General features: G+C 42.5%; 1 protein-coding gene across 1 annotated transcript in view; it reads right to left on the reverse strand.

The window, feature by feature from the left end:
- Window positions 1–5568: 5568 nt before the first annotated feature.
- Window positions 5569–17130, reverse strand: part of LOC133550106 (inositol-3-phosphate synthase 1-A-like) — a 34241-nt gene continuing 22679 nt past the window's right edge. Inside the window, 5 exon segments of the mRNA XM_061896178.1 lie at window positions 5569–5901; window positions 5971–6188; window positions 11786–11899; window positions 11983–12147; window positions 16496–16711. Coding sequence (XP_061752162.1) covers window positions 5706–5901; window positions 5971–6188; window positions 11786–11899; window positions 11983–12147; window positions 16496–16711 — 909 coding nt within the window. The 3' untranslated portion in view covers window positions 5569–5705.

The raw sequence follows: 17130 nt of genomic DNA on the forward strand, positions 1-17130 counted from the left end.
GTTACCACAGCAAGATATAGCGACATTAGCTCGGATTCAGACTCGGATTTCAGCGGCTTAAGCGATTCAACAAATTATGCATGTATTGAAACAGATGGTCGGAGTATGGAGGCAGATAGCGAAAACGAAATTGAAGAAAAAATTGAAGCTATTGAGCGAATAGCTATTGACGCTATTCGGCCATAGCTTGGGTGTACCTAATGAAGTGGCCCATAGCATGGCTGCCTCATTAGCATCGGCGGTAAAATGTGCGGACCAAACGATCAGGACTTTCGCATCTTATGACACTGGAGCAACTTAAATCCGTCGATTGGTAAGTGTTTGTTTCGCATTAAATGTGGGCATCTAGTTTCAAATGTACATACCGCTAGCGTAAATAGCATGTTAGCATCGATTAGCGTAGCATGTTAGCATCGATTAGCTGGCAGTCATGCTGCGACCAAATATGTCTGATTAGCACATAAGTCAACAACATCAACAAAACTCGCCTTTGTGATTTCGTTGACTTAATGGTTGCAAATGCATCTGCAGGTTATCCATACATCTCTGTGCCATGTCTGTCTTAGCATCGCCGGTAAAATGTGAAGACACTCTGGTACATTCAATGGGGGTCTGGCGGCAGATTTCTTGCCAGTGGTGCAACTTGAATCCCTCCCTGTTAGTGTTGTTACACCCTCCGACAACACACTGTCGAGGCATGATGTCTCCAAGGTTCCAAAAAATAGTCGAAAAAACGGAAAATAACAGAGCTGAGACCCGGTGTTTGTAATGTGAAAATGAAAATGGCGGGTGTGTTACCTCGGTGACGTCACGTTCTGACGTCATCGCTAAAAGACCGATAAATAGAAAGGCGTTTAATTTGCCAAAATTCACCCATTTAGGGTTCGGAAATCGGTTAAAAAAATACATGGTCTTTTTTCTGCAACATCAAGGTATATATTGACGCTTGCATAGGTTTGGTGATAATGTTCCCCTTTAATGGGTTACAATAAACAATCAAATCTTGGAGAATGATTAATAGTTTAAAAGCCCTTAAATTGATATCCTTGTTAAAAAAAATAAAGTGATTTAGGTAGCACTTTTTTCTCTTTTTATTCTATTTTCTATTTCTTAGTATTATAACACTCTGTATTTGCTTTTGTTTTCTTTCCTTGATGTTGAAAGTGCCTTGACGTTTGTCACACCTATAGATCATGTTTTGTTTTGTCATGTTATGTTTTTATTTTGGACATTCAGTCACGTTTTGCACGTCCTGGTTTTGTTTGTTTCCATGCCAACCTCATTAGTTTTCACCTGTCACGTCCCTGTTCTCAGCCTCACACCTGTTTTCACTAATCATCATAGCTATTTAAGTCACTCTTTTTCTTGTCTTCGTCCTGGGATCTTCTCACTCGCACACACACTACCCATGATGCACCTCCTTCACGCCCTCGTTTATCTGCTTCAATGCCTTGCTACGCTGTTCATTTTGTCCAAGTAAGTCTTTGTTTATAGTTCATAGCCAATTGTTTTTGTGCAAAGTCCTTTAGTTTATTTCCATCATTTCATGCCATCGAGCAGGTGATTTTGTTTCACGTTTGTACTGTTTAGCCAAGTTTCTTCCTCCATTGTGAGCGCTTTTTGTTGTTTTGTTTGTTTATTAAATAAATATCATGCACTCACGTCCACGCCTCGCTCGTGCTGATCCTCATCTTGCATCGAAGAAACAATCCATGTCCAAGCCAAATTGTGACAACGTTTGTGTGAATTAATAAATGTATGTTTGTTGTTCAATTTAAAAAAAAAAAATGTGTTCGCTATTATCTAAAAGTTCATAACACGTAAAATAAAATGAAAATAACCACCCTCTCACCAAAGAAAAGCATACCTGAAAGACAACGTTGACATAGAATATTACCACTTTTGCCGCAACATTAGGTACACCTGCCCGAGTGACAACATGCCTAAAAGATGACAAAGCTTAATTGGAAGTGTTTTTGTATTTATTGTGTTAAAAAAAACTATGCAATAAAATATTGTAATCTACACAAGGGTTTTTAAACTTTTTGACCTCGGGGCCAAACTTTTACACTACAGATTGACACGGAATTGGTAATATTACTCTTGATTTTTAGTCATATTCAACAATTGTATATAACTTACTTACAATTTACCAAATACACATGAAAGCATGTGTAAATCACAAAGATTATTGTATAGGCTTAAGTCAGGCTGATTACAAAAATAAGTACTACTACTACTAATCAAATATACTGCAAAAGAAGTAAGCATGCGCCATTATTTTAAAACCTCGTCTCACTCCGGCACTTACCAAAAGCATGCAGTAAAAATTTAAGCGTGATGTAAGCTTGGACCTTAAATCCTACTGAATAGCTCTTAATCTTCTTCCCTTTATGCGATTTTAAATGACCGGTATTGAAATCAGCCTCCATTTTGAAAATGATGGCAGGGGAAGTGTCACGAGTTTGACCAGGCGGTAATACTAAGCATGCGCAAATTATTTTGGGAAGCGAGTTTGACCCGGCAGTAATTCAAGGCAGGCGCATACTATATGTCCTGCTGCTATTCAAGGAAATACGGTAATTTATTTTTTAACACTTTAATGAGTAGGACACTTTTGGACCCCCAATTTGTTTTTAAGTGTCATTGCTCAAAAAATAATAATGAATCAAAATCCAAAATGAAGGCTCCAATTATTATATAATCTCAAATATTCCACCTAAAAAAAAAAAAAATGTATTGGGTGAAAATATTGCATATTTTGTGTTTTTTCCTTTTTTTTCCCGGCCCTGCGATGAGGTGGCGACTTGTCCAGGGTGTACCCCGCCTTCCGCCCGACTGTAGCTGAGATAGGCGCCAGCGCCCCCCGTGACCCCAAAAGGGAAGAAGCGGTAGGAAATGGATGGATGGAAGAAGGGACTCATAAAAACAAATGAAAAATAAACTTGCATACAATTTTGTAGTACTTCTAATGGAAATAAAAATTGAACTAAATAATAAAACGATTCATACGTGTTGCAGTAAAATGAAAGTGCAAATAAAAATACAGCTTCACCACTTTAGTCATACGTTTTGCGCTTAAAGGGAAACTGGACTTTTTTTTGTGGCATGTTGCCTATCATTAACAATCCTTATGTGAGATGAAAAGGCATTAATTTTAATTTTTTTTTTTGCATTCTAGATATTATAATAAAAGTCTGCTTACAATAGAGCCTACAGTAAAGCCCTTGAAAAACATCTAAACACCTCCATTAGAGATGTCCGATATCGGTTTGCCGATATTATCGGCCGATAAATGCTGTAAAATGTAATAATCGGAAATTATCGGTATCGGTTTCAAAAAGTAAAATGTATGACTTTTTATAACACCGTTGTGTACACGAACGTTGGGAGAAGTACAGAATGCCAATTTCGCGGGCTGGCCCAATTACATAATATTTGCGGCTTTTCACACTCACACAAGTGAATGCAAAGCATACTTGGTCAACAGCCATACAGGTCACACTGAGGGTGGCTGTATAAACAACTTTAACACTGTTACAAATATGCGCCACACTGTGAACCCACACCAAACAAGAATGACACATTTCGGGAGAACATCCACACCGTAACACAACATAAACACAACAGAACAAACACCCCAAACCCCTTGCAGCACTAGCTCTTCCGGGACGCCACATTATACACCCCCCGCTACCCCTCCCACTTCAACCTCCTCATGCTCTCTCAGGTAGAGCATGTCCCAAATTCCAAGCTGCTGTTTTGAAGCATGTTAAAAAAAATAACGCGTTTTGTGACTTCAATAATAAACATGGCAGTGCCATTTTGGTATTTTTTTCCATAACTTGAGTTGATTTATTTAGGAAAACCTTGTTACATTTTTAATGCATCGCAACAAAATTAGGCATGATAATGTGTTAATTCGATGGCTGTATATATCGGTTGATATCGGAATCGGTAATTAAGAATTGGACAATATCGGAATATCGGCGAAAAAGCCATTATCTGACACCTTTAACCTCCATTAAGGTTGTATAAACATTATTTAATACATAATGTAGTAACGGGAACATTTAATATTTACGTATTTTGATCCTTTTAGGCATATGCAGCGCATTAAATTCAGAAACGCATCACAAGGTTTGGTTTCCCCTCCACTACATCACTGATATTTTTTTGCGGATCTCTCCCAACAATGGGCCTATGGTTAAGAAACACTGGCCTACAGTAAATATAACATATTAGCAACTAATTCCATACACTGACTGCCCATAATAAGTTATTATGGTATCAGGAATAGTTGGTAGTTGCACTGACTGTACCATCCTTCCATCCATCCATCCATCAATCATCTTCCGCTTATCCGAGGTCGGGTCGCGGGGGCAACAGCCTAAGCAGGGAAACCCAGACTTCCCTCTCCCCAGCCACTTCGTCTAGCTCTTCCCGGGGGATCCCGAGGCGTTCCCAGGCCAGCCGGGAGACATAGTCTTCCCAACGTGTCCTGGGTCTTCCCCGTGGCCTCCTACCGGTTGGACGTGCCCTAAACACCTCCCTAGGGAGGCGTTCGGGTGGCATCCTGACCAGATGCCCGAACCACCTCATCTGGCTCCTCTCGATGTGAAGGAGCAGCGGCTTTACTTTGAGTTCCTCCCGGATGGCAGAGCTTCTCACCCTATCTCTAAGGGAGAGACCCAAACTCATTTCGGCCGCTTGTACCCGTGATCTTATCCTTTCGGTCATGACCCAAAGCTCATGACCATAGGTGAGGATGGGAATGTAGATCGACCGGTAAATTGAGAGCTTTGCCTTCCGGCTCAGCTCCTTCTTCACCACAACGGATCGGTACAACGTCCGCATTACTGAAGACGCCGCACCGATCCGCCTGTCGATCTCACGATCCACTCTTCCCTCACTCGTGAACAAGACTCCTAGGTACTTGAACTCCTCCACTTGGGGCAGGGTCTCCTCCCCAACCCAGAGATGGCATTCCACCCTTTTCCGGGCTGATTCTCATTCCGGTCGCTTCACACTCGGCTGCGAACCGATCCAGCGAGAGCTGAAGATCCCGGTCAGATGAAGCCATCAGGACCACATCATCTGCAAAAAGCAGAGACCTAATCCTGCGGTCACCAAACCGGAACCCCTCAACGCCTTGACTGCGCCTAGAAATTCTGTCCATAAAAGTTATGAACAGAATCGGTGACAAAGGACAGCCTTGGCGGAGTCCAACCCTCACTGGAAATGTGTTCGACTTACTGCCGGCAATGCGGACCAAGCTCTGGCACTGATCGTACAGGGATCGGACCGCCACAATAAGACAGTCCGATACCCCATACTCTCTGAGCACTCCCCACAGGACTTCCCGAGGGACACGGTCGAATGCCTTCTCCAAGACCTTCTCCAACTTGGTACCGCACGATATTTATTCTATATCATCCTATACCTTTCTGGTATCGACTACTATTAGATTTATTTGGATCTGTGTACCTAATGAAGTGACAGGAGAGTGTTGAGATCGTACTTAAGTTTTGTCTTTGGACGTAAAACAAGACAAAACCAACTCAAATATTTGCTTCAATGAGGACTTTTATTAAAGTTTGTGGGTTAGATGGATTAAAACCTAACATTTGGGAATTAACTGTCTGCAAAGGAGATCAGTCTGGTCATGGTTGTTATTTGTAAGGTTCACCGTCTTGTTACATTATTTATTTTAGGTACTCGGCGCTGTTTCCATTGGCATAGATGCCGTTGGTAGCCTCTTTTTTGTTACCGTTAGTAAAAAGCGGGGCCTTCTTTTTCAAAGAGGCAACGTTGCCGTTGACGCAGTGCGGGGACAAGAAGTGCCTCTGCAGCTTTTCCTCCAGCAGCATGTGACTCTGAGGTGGGAGACCAAGGCACGCTCTGGAAAGAAAGCTTCCAGTTTAACTTTTGCATCATAGGAGAAGAAAAGGACTTGCTCTTTACGTGTACCTCATGATGTTTTCTATAGACGATCTCTGCCGGAAGAAGGCGTTGATGACTGGAGTCCCGGCCGGGACAAGTGGGGCCTTGCAGAGGAAGGAGAGAAGCGCCAGGACGCTGTGGAAGGACTGGAAGTCATCGTCTCCCTCGGGTCGGATGGTTATACGCTGGCAAAGCTCGGTCAGGATGACCAGGTCCAGTATGATCGGACTGGCGAGAAGAGAGTCCTGTGGGGGGGATGGGAATGGTAGAGCATGGGGTTAGAATCCATAATGTGACAATATTTGGTAAAAGTCTGGCATGGAAGACAAATACGAGTTCATTCTATTAAAAAATGTGTTATACATCAGTATAACACATTTTAGCTCGGTTGGTAGAGCAGCCGTGCCAGCAATTTGAGGGTTGCAGGTTCGATTCCCGCTTCCGCCATCCTAGTCACTTTACCCACCTGCTCCCAGTGCCACCCACACTGGTTTGAATGTAACTTAGATATTGGGTTTCACTATGTAAAGCGCTTTGAGTCACTAGAGAAAAAGCGCTATATAAATATAATTCACAGTTACCATGAATTGATTAACGTGGACCCCGACTTAAACAAGTTGAAAAACTTATCCGGGTGTTACCATTTAGTGGTCAATTGTATGCAAGATGTACTGAACTGTGCAATCTACTAATAAAAGTTTCAATCAATCAATGGTCCCCAAACTTTTTGTAGCTGCGGACCGGTCAACGCTTGATAATTTGTCCCGCGGCCCGGCGGAGGGGGGTTCTTTTCTTTTCTTTTTTTTTTTTGTCATGAAAAAGGGAAGTTTTTTGGGTTGGTGCACTAATTGTAAGTTTATCTTGTATTTTTTATGTTGATTTAATAAAAATAAAAAAATTACTAAAAAATTATTCTGCCAATCAAGCGGTACAGGGCCGCGGCCCGGTGGTTGGGGACCACTGTTATACATCATATTTTCACAAAAATTAAGTTGGGTTGTACTTGTATAGCGCTTTTCTACCTTCAAGGTACTCAAAGTCCTTTGACACTACTTCCACATTCACACACTGATGGAGGGAGCTGCCATGCAAGGCGCTAAGTATCAATTTTACCAAAATACGTTAATATTTAAAAAAAAATAATTGCATAATTATGACAATAAATGTGTATAATAATAAAAAAAAAGTGATCAATTTACAAGAAAGGCAGTTAAAGTTATGAGAAATAAATGAAAACAAATAATATATAAACAAATATATACATTTGGATGCTTGTAGCAAAAAAGTAATATAGTAGGGGTGTAACGGTACCTGTATTTGTATAGAACTGTTTTGGTAGGGGGGTTTCGGTTCTGTGCAGAGGTGTACCGAACAAGTTTCCACACGAACACATGAAGTAGCCGCCTAAGCTAAAGTCTTAACAAGCTGCTCCGCTCCATTCTGCCTCTGTCTCCTACACAGCACCCAGCATTGTCCCACCCACACAACCGTATTCAGAGCGCGTGTAGTCAGCGCCCCATTTCGAGCACATAGGTGTTTAGCAGGTGAGCAGCGGACTCTCCCCAAATTATAATAAACACCTCCCAGTCGACGTCCTAGATGACGTTCTACAAACAAACAGCAGCTCAGCTCGCTCGCAATCCTGGCTTAAGGTGAAGGCTAATTAACTTTTAGCGCAACGTTAGCTCATTTTGCGTTGTGTGTGTTAGCTCATTGTGGGTGTGAGTGTGCGTGTGCGTATGCTGGTGGTATAATAATGTAACTGCATCATTGAGCCTACATGAACTCCATGGTGTTCAGGGATGAATAGTTTCTCCTATTGCAATTGTGCTATTTTACATTAATCATTAGTAATGTTGCAGCCTAGTTTTGAATGGCAGGGTCCCTGCTATCACATGTTGATACAAATATAACATTTACATAATGAAAATCAACTACAGGCTTCCCAAATGCTGTAAATAAATTAAGCATGATGAGTTGACTTGACTCCGAGAGTACAGGGCTGTGGACCAGCTCTGTACTCTCGGCGGGGTTCTTGGGGGTGCATGGGAGTTTGCCCAACCAGTCTACATGTGCTTTGTGGACTTGGAGAAGGCATTCGACCGTGTCCCTCGGGAAGTCCTGTGGAGAATGCTCAGAGAGTACGGGGTATCGGACTGTCTTATTGTGGCGGTCCGCTCCCTGTATGATCAGTGCCAGAGCTTGGTCCGCATTGCCGGCACTAAGTCGAACACGTTTCCAGTGAGGGTTGGACTCCGCCAAGGCTGTCCTTTGTCACCGATTCTGTTCATAACTTTTATGGACAGAATTTCTAGGCGCAGTCAAGGCGTTGAGGGGTTCCGGTTTGGTGACCGCAGGATTAGGTCTCTGCTTTTTGCAGATGATGTGGTCCTGATGGCTTCATCTGACCGGGATCTTCAGCTCTCACTGGATCGGTTTGCAGCCGAGTGTGAAGCGACCGGAATGAGAATCAACACCTCCAAGTCCGAGTCCATGGTTCTCGCCCGGTTAAGGGTGGAGTGCCATCTCCGGGTTGGGGAGGAGACCCTGCCCCAAGTGGAGGAGTTCAAGTACCTAAGAGTCTTGTTCACGAGTGAGGGAAGAGTGGATCGTGAGATCGACAGGCGGATCGGTGCGGCGTCTTCAGTAATGCGGACGTTGTACCGATCCGTTGTGGTGAAGAAGGAGCTGAGCCGGAAGGCAAAGCTCTCAATTTACCGGTCGATCTACGTTCCCATCCTCACCTATGGTCATGAGCTTTGGGTCATGACCGAAAGGATAAGATCACGGGTACAAGCGGCCGAAATGAGTTTCCTCCGCCGGGTGGCGGGTCTCTCCCTTAGAAATAGGGTGAGAAGCTCTGCCATCCGGGAGGAACTCAAAGTAAAGCCGCTGCTCCTCCACATCGAGAGGAGCCAGATGAGGTGGTTCGGGCATCTGGTCAGGATGCCACCCGAACGCCTCCCTAGGGAGGTGTTTAAGGCACGTCCAACCGGTAGGAGGCCACGGGGAAGACCCAGGACACGTTGGGAAGACTATGTCTCCTGGCTGGCCTGGGAACGCCTCGGGATCCCCCGGGAAGAGCTAGACGAAGTGGCTGGGGAGAGGGAAGTCTGGGTTTCCCTGCTTAGGCTGTTGCCCCTGCGACCCGACCTCGGATAAGCGGAAGAAGATGGATGGATGGATGGAGTTGACTTTAAAGGGTTTAATGTTGCACTTTTTATATGTAGAAGAAAAGTTTTGTCATTTTATTTAATCCAAGCAACAAGTTGAGGCAGTTTAATGTTGATTAACGTGGGCAGAATTATTATAGTGTTCCCAATGTTAAAAGGATAAAGCCTTTGTTTACAAATTTGGTAAATAAATAACCCAAAAATTTATATTTTGTTGTTTTCTTACTGTACCGAAAATGAACCGAACCGTGACCTCTAAACCGAGGTACGTACCAAACCAAAAATTTTTGTGTACCCTTACACCCCTAATATATAGTAATAATTTCATGACAATTAGGTTACAATGAGTAGGCGACTTGTCCAGGGTGTACCCGCCTTCCGCCCAAATGCAGCTGAGATAGGCTCCCCCCGCAACCCCAAAAGTGACAAGCGGTGGGAAATGGATAGATGGATGGATGTTGGGTTTAGTAAAGTAGCAATATTAGGAGTACAAACGTGCGTTAAGACCCATCTTGCAAGCGCGCCAACAACGCAGATGGACAGAATTGCTCGGCCACTTGTTGCTAGGCAGAATTCACGTGGCAAAATCACTACCGGTAATAACCAAAAGTTTAGTTTAAAGGCACTGGATTTAAATCTGACACCATGTGCAGAAATGGCTATTTTTGGGACGGTATCAGATCCCCAAATAAAGAGAAAATTTAAGGATAGTATCGCCTTTGCATCCTTATTAGCACGTAGGAGAATTTTGCTGGAGTGGAAGTCACCTTTCTGCCCCAAAGCCTCCTTATGGCTTAAAGACCTTATGATGTATTTAGATCTGGAAAAAACAAAGTTCAATCTTAGGGGAGGCACCTGAGAAGTTTTATTCTGTTTGGGGCTGTATGGTTGACTACATAGCCAAATTAAAGACGCTACAGGACACATGAAAAGTTCACCTTTCATAAACCAGCTTCTTTTTATTTATTTTTTTTATATTTATTCCTGGTGTATATTTACTATCTGCCTATGTTGAGAAGAAAGTGATGTACTAATTATTTTCCATTTGTGACTGTGCCTTTTAACTTATGTAGGACCTGGGGGGCAGGGGGGTTTATGTGTGTATGGGGTATCAATCAATCAATCAATGTTTACTTATATAGCCCTAAATCACTAGTGTCTCAAAGGGCTGCACAAACCACCACGACATCCTCGGTAGGCCCACATAAGGGCAAGGAAAACTCACACCCAGTGGGACGTCGGTGACAATGATGACTATGAGAACCTTGGAGAGGAGGAAAGCAATGGATGTCGAGCGGGTCTAACATGATACTGTGAAAGTTCAATCCACAATGGATCCAACACAGTCGCGAGAGTCCAGTCCAAAGCGGATCCAACACAGCAGCGAGAGTCCCGTTCACAGCGGAGCCAGCAGGAAACCATCCCAAGCGGAGGCGGATCAGCATCGCAGAGATGTCCCCAGCCGATGCACAGGCAAGCAGTACATGGCCACCGGATCGGACCGGACCCCCTCCACAAGGGAGAGTGGGACATAGAAGAAAAAGAAAAGAAACGGCAGATCAACTGGTCTAAAAAGGGAGTCTATTTAAAGGCTAGAGTATACAAATGAGTTTTAAGGTGAGACTTAAATGCTTCTACTGAGGTGGCATCTCGAACTGTTACCGGGAGGGCATTCCAGAGTACTGGAGCCCGAACGGAAAACGCTCTATAGCCCGCAGACTTTTTTTGGGCTTTGGGAATCACTAACAAGCCGGAGTCCTTTGAACGCAGATTTCTTGCCGGGACATATGGTACAATACAATCGGCAAGATAGGCTGGAGCTAGACCGTGTAGTATTTTATACGTAAGTAGTAAAACCTTAAAGTCACATCTTAAGTGCACAGGAAGCCAGTGCAGGTGAGCCAGTACAGGCGTAATGTGATCAAACTTTCTTGTTCTTGTCAAAAGTCTAGCAGCCGCATTTTGTACCAACTGTAATCTTTTAATGCTAGACATGGGGAGACCCGAAAATAATACGTTACAGTAGTCGAGACGAGACGTAACAAACGCATGGATAATGATCTCAGCGTCTTTAGTGGACAGAATGGAGCGAATTTTAGCGATATTACGGAGATGAAAGAAGGCCGTTTTAGTAACGCTTTTAATGTGTGCCTCAAAGGAGAGAGTTGGGTCGAAGATAATACCCAGATTCTTTACCGTGTCGCCTTGTTTAATTGTTTGGTTGTCAAATGTTAGAGTTGTATTATTAAATAGAGTTCGGTGTCTAGCAGGACCGATAATCAGCATTTCCGTTTTTTTGGCGTTGAGTTGCAAAAAGTTAGCGGACATCCATTGTTTAATTTCATTAAGACACGCCTCCAACTGACTACAATCCGGCGTGTTGGTCAGCTTTAGGGGCATGTAGGGTATGGGTTGGGTTGCTGTTCTTGGAAATGGGTGGGGAAAAAAGGGGGAAAATGTGTTGACTGTTCTATTGTACATTGTAATACCTGTCAAATTCAATAAAAACATTTATTAAAAAATAAAAAAAATAAAAAAAAGGCATATTCTATGCCGCCCCCCTCTCCTCCACGGAGAAGAAAGGACAGGGAGAGTTGGCAGGAACAGGAAGTCATAGAAAAGACAGGAAATTGGAACGAAAAGATGATGATAATAACAGAAGTTGTGACCTCGCAGGTGTTGTGCAGTACGAGGGTGTTGAGTCCTCCCATCATGATTTCAGAGGTGTATTCATCCATGGCTCGCTTGCTGTCTCCCACGTAAGGAACGTACTTAATCACCACCTGTAATGGACACACACACACACACACACATGTGCTCGTACACATGGACCACACTGTGATTGCCCACTCCGCGCTTCACTCACACAGTGGTCGGGCTTCTCGCCTTCTCGGTACAGGACGTGATTGGAGCGCACCATGTCGTCCACCACGTTGCTCTTGGTGATCTCTTTAGAGCGGAACTGCTGCGGGGAGGACAGGTTCTTGCCGTCGTTGTTTCCAAGGTGATTGTAGCTGACGATGGAGGTGGGCTGTGGAGGGGAGGCAGAGGGGTGTCTGAAAAGGACGCCATTTTCCCTCTTGTGACAATACAACTCTTTCACCTGCGATACCATATTAGGACATTAAGTATTGGCTGATACCAAGACTGAGCTGTAACGATAACGGCAGGAATCATACAAAAGCCAAAAGCGCCGAAGTTGTCATGTTGTGTAAATGGTAAATAAAAAGAGAATAAATGATTTGCAAATCCTTTTCAACTTATATTCGATTGAATAGGCTGCAAAGACAAGATATTTCATGTTCACAAATACCGTAATTCCTTGAATTGCCGCCGGGGCGCTCATTAATTTAAAACCTTGTCTCACTCCTGCACTTACCAAAGGCATGCGGTAAAAGTAAGCATGCACTCATCATTTTAAAACCTCTTCTCACTCCGGTACTTACCAAAGGGATGCAGTAAAAATGTGAGTGTGATGTAAGCTTTGACCTTAAATCCTACTGAATAGCTCTTAATCTTCTTCCCTTTATGCGATTTCAAATTACCGGTATTGAAATCAGCCTCCTCCATTTTGAAAATGATGACAGGGGAAGTGTCACTCGTGATGTCACGAGTTTGACCAGACGGTAATACTAAGCATGCGCTAATTATTTTGCGACGCGAGTTTAAATAGTATATGCCCTGCGGCAATTCAAGGAAATAAGGTAATCATTAACTTGGAATTTAATGGCAGCAACACATTGCAAAAAAGTTGGCCCAGGGGCATTTTTACCAGTGTGTTTCATGGCCTTTCCTTTTAACAACACTCAGTAAACATTTGGGAACTGAGTATTCTTGTTTGATGTATAGCTTAAGTTGTTCAACAGTCCGGGGTCTCCGTTGTGGTATTTTAGGCTTCATAATGCGCCACACATTTTCAACGGGAGACAGGTGTCTGGACTACAGGCAGGCCAGTCCAGTACCCGCACTCTTTTACTATGAAGTCACGCTGTTGTAACACGCTGCTTGGCAATGTCTTGCTGAAATAAGCAGGGGCGTCCATGATAGCGTTGCTTGGATGGCAACATGTGTTACTCCAAAAGCTGTAATGGACCATTCAGCATTAATAGTGCCTTCACAGATGTGTAAATTACCCATGCCTTGGCCACTAATACACCCCGATACCATCACAGATGCTGGCTGTTTAACTTTGTGCCGAGAACAATCCGGATAGTTCTTTTCTCCTTTGTTCCGGAGGACACGACGTCCACAGTTTCCAAGAACAGTTTGAAATGTGGACTCGTCAGACCACACAACAGTTTTCCACTTTGCATCAGTCTATCTTGGATGAACTCCGGCCGAGCGAAGCCGGCAGTGTTTCTGGGTGTTGTTGATAAATGCCTTTGGCTTTGCATAGTAGAGTTTTAACTTTCACTTACAGATGTAGCGACAAACTGCAGTTACTAACAGTGGCTTTCTGAAGTTTTCCTGAGCCCATGTGGTGATATCATTTACACACTGCTGCCGCTTTTTGATGCAGTATCGCCTGAGGGATCGGAGGTCACGGGCATTAAATGTTGGTTTTCAGCCTTGCCGCTTACGTGCAGTGATTTCTCCAGATTCTCTGAACCTTTTGATGATATTACGGAGCATAGATGGTAAAATCCCTAAATTCCTTGCAATAGCTGGTTGAGAAATGTTGTTCTTAAACTGTTGGACAATTTGCTCAGGCATTTGTTGACAAAGTGGTGACCCTCGCCCCATCCTTGTTTGTGAATGACTGAGCATTTCATGGAAGCTGCTTTTCTACCCAATCATGGCACCCACCTGTTCCCAATTAGCCTGTTCCCCTGTGGGATGTTCCAAATAAGTGTTTGATGAGCATTCCTCAACATTCTCAGTCTTTATTGTCACTTGTTCCAGCTTTTTTGAAACATGTTGCAGGCATCATATTCCAAATGAGCTAATATTTGCTAAAAATAACAACGTTTTCCAGTCTGAACGTTAAGTATCTTGTCTTTGCAGTCTATTCAAATAAATATAGGGTGAAAAGGATTTAAAAATATTTGTATTTTGTTTTTATTGACCATTTACACAACAGAACAACTTCACTGCTACTGTGGTTTGTATATAATTGTGTTATTTTGTTGTGCACAATGTTATTAAAAGGTTAAATCAAGTCAAATGAGTCAAACAGAGGACACTGGTAGGTAAGAAAAACACTAACCTATTTATTATTAACCGCCATGAGATCAGTATGGTTGTGAGTTCAAACCCCAGCCGAGTCATAAGACAAAAAAATGGGACCCATTACCTCCCCGCTTGGCACTCAGCATCGAGGGTTGAAATTAGTGGTTAATTCTAATTGCTCACTGCTGCCCTCGCCTCCCATGGGGTGAACATGGAGATGGGTCAAATACAGAGGGTCATTTCAGTGGTGGTTTAAGTTTAAGTCAGACATGTCATGCGTCTTTAAATCGATTGAAAATCAAGTCAAAATACATGAATTGGGACCGCCTCACATGTCATAAACGACGTCCCAGTGGGTTGCGAGTTTTTCCTTGCCCTTATGTGGGCTTTGAACCAAGGATGTCGTTGTGGCTTGTGCAGCCCTTTGAGACACTTGTGATTTAGGGCTATATAAATAAACATTGATTGATAAACACATTATAATGGGACTATTTGTGAAGGCAGCTTGTTGTTCCAACTCCATCGTGACTCTGCTTCTTAACGCAGCACCTGGTCTGCCAGAGAATAGGAAGACGGCGTAGGATGGATCAGTGTTGCCAACTTAGCAGCTTTGTCGCTATATTTAGCAAGCATTCTGACATCTTTTTGCAAAAAATTTAGCAACTTTTTCTGGTCATATCGGTCAGTGGTTCTCAACCTTTTTCCAGTGATGTACCCCCTGTGAACATTTTTTTAAATTCAAGTACCAGAGCAAAGCATTTTTGGTTGAGAAAAAAAAGAGATAAAGTAGTAAAATACAGCACTATGTCATCAGTTTCGGATTTATGAAATTGTATAACAGTGCAAAATATTGCTCATTTCTAGTGGTCTTTCTTGAACTATTTGGAAAAAAAGAAAAAATAACTAAAAACTTGTTCAAAAATAAACAAGTGATTCAATTATAAATAAATATTTCTACACATAGAAGTAATCATCAACTTAAAGTGCCCTCTTTGGGGATTGTAATAAAGATCCATCTGGATTCATCAACTTCATTCTAAATAGGGATGCACCGAAATGAAAATTTGTGGCCGAAGCCGAAATCGAAAAAATTTAAACGCTTGGCTGAAGGCCGAATACCGAATACGGAATAATGAATGCAGTTTTTCATATTTTTTTAAATATTGCATAAATAGCCCAGAATAAATATTTAGACGTGTTTTTCAAATAAAGTATTTTTTTATTGGATATTGACATGTTTTTAATATTCCAGTAGCCTTTGCTTTTCAAAAAAAGCACAACGTTTTTCATTTATATTAGGCCTTCAAACAAAATATGCATTCCAAAAAAAAAATAAAGTGCATTAAAGTGGATAAACCCACAACAAATGAATTATTGTCCTTTTGGCAAAAGTCTGCTTAGCCACAGTAGATATGCTAATAATGTAAACAGAAGGCTCAAGTAAATCTCAAATAAGTGTGTGCTTGTAACCTCTTACACTTATACAGGTAGCCTACACAACAGGCTAATAATGTAAACAGAGGCCCCACTAAATCTCAATAAGTGTGTGCTTGTAACCTCATACACTTATACAGGTACACAACATATCCCAACGTCACAGCGCCACTGCACGGTGGTTGATTGCGTCACACGCCACTATTCGGCCTTGTTTTTAACTCATTCCACCGTAGGCCGAATGTGGCTTTTTTTGCCATATTCGGCCGAATATATTCGGTTACCGATTAATCGGTGCATCCCTAATTCTAAACATATCTTCACAACAAAAGAAATCTTTAACATCAATATTTATGGAACATGTCCACAAAAAAATCTAGCTGTCAACACTGAATATTGCATTGTTGCATTTCTTTTCACAGTGTATGAACTTACATTCATATTTTGTTGAAGTATTATTCAATAAATATATTTATAAAGGGTTTTTGAATTGTTGCTATTTTCTAGAATATTTAAAAAATAATCTCACGTACCCCTTGGCATACCTTCAAGTACCCCCAGGGGTACAGGTACCCCCATTTGAGAACCACTGATATAGGTGGCTCAGGCTGTGGGACCCAAACCTCAAAAATAAGTTTTGTTCTTGTCTCCCACCACATTCATAAGAATTAAAAGGGATTTTGTGTCTGATAAAAAGGCACAGGTGGATAAATTCACCCCTTTCTCGTCTTCTGTCTTCCCACTGCTTCACATGTTAGGCCCGCCCGCCTCCTCACCTTGATGCCCGAGCTGACCAGGAAGTCCACCAACACCGACTTGATCTTCGTCTGGCCGGACTTGAAGTCGTCCCCTCCGATGAAGACGCCCTTCTGCACGGCCAGTTCTACGGCCCCCGGCACAAAGGTGTTCTGGGGGGAGCCGTTGATGAAGGCGCATCCTTCCAGTACGCTGGCCACCGCAAAAAGAGTGGAGGGAGACACCTCTAAGCCGGCCTGATGGACCACAAGAAACGGTATTGTCACAAATAGAATGTGTTTTAAGAATCCTATGACGGATTCTTCTTATGCGAAGGATAGTAAAACAGAAGAACATTCGATGTTATTTTTTTTTACTTCGACAATTATTTTCTAATCACAACATTAGTATACAGTGGGGCAAAAAAGTATTTAGTCAGCCAGCGATTGTGCAAGTTCTCCCACTTTAAATGACGACATAAGTCTGTAATTTTCATCATAGGTACACTTCAACTGTGAGACAGAATGTGAAAAAAAAAATCCAGCAATTCACATTGTAGGAATTTATTTGTAAATTATGGTGGAAAATAAGTATTTGGTCAACCATTCAAAGCTCTCACTGATGGAAGGAGGTTTTGGCTCAAAATCTCACGATACAAGGCCCCATTCATTCTTTC

The sequence above is a fragment of the Nerophis ophidion genome, linkage group LG03, assembly GCF_033978795.1.
Source record: "Nerophis ophidion isolate RoL-2023_Sa linkage group LG03, RoL_Noph_v1.0, whole genome shotgun sequence".
Taxonomy (NCBI): Eukaryota; Metazoa; Chordata; class Actinopteri; order Syngnathiformes; family Syngnathidae; genus Nerophis; species Nerophis ophidion.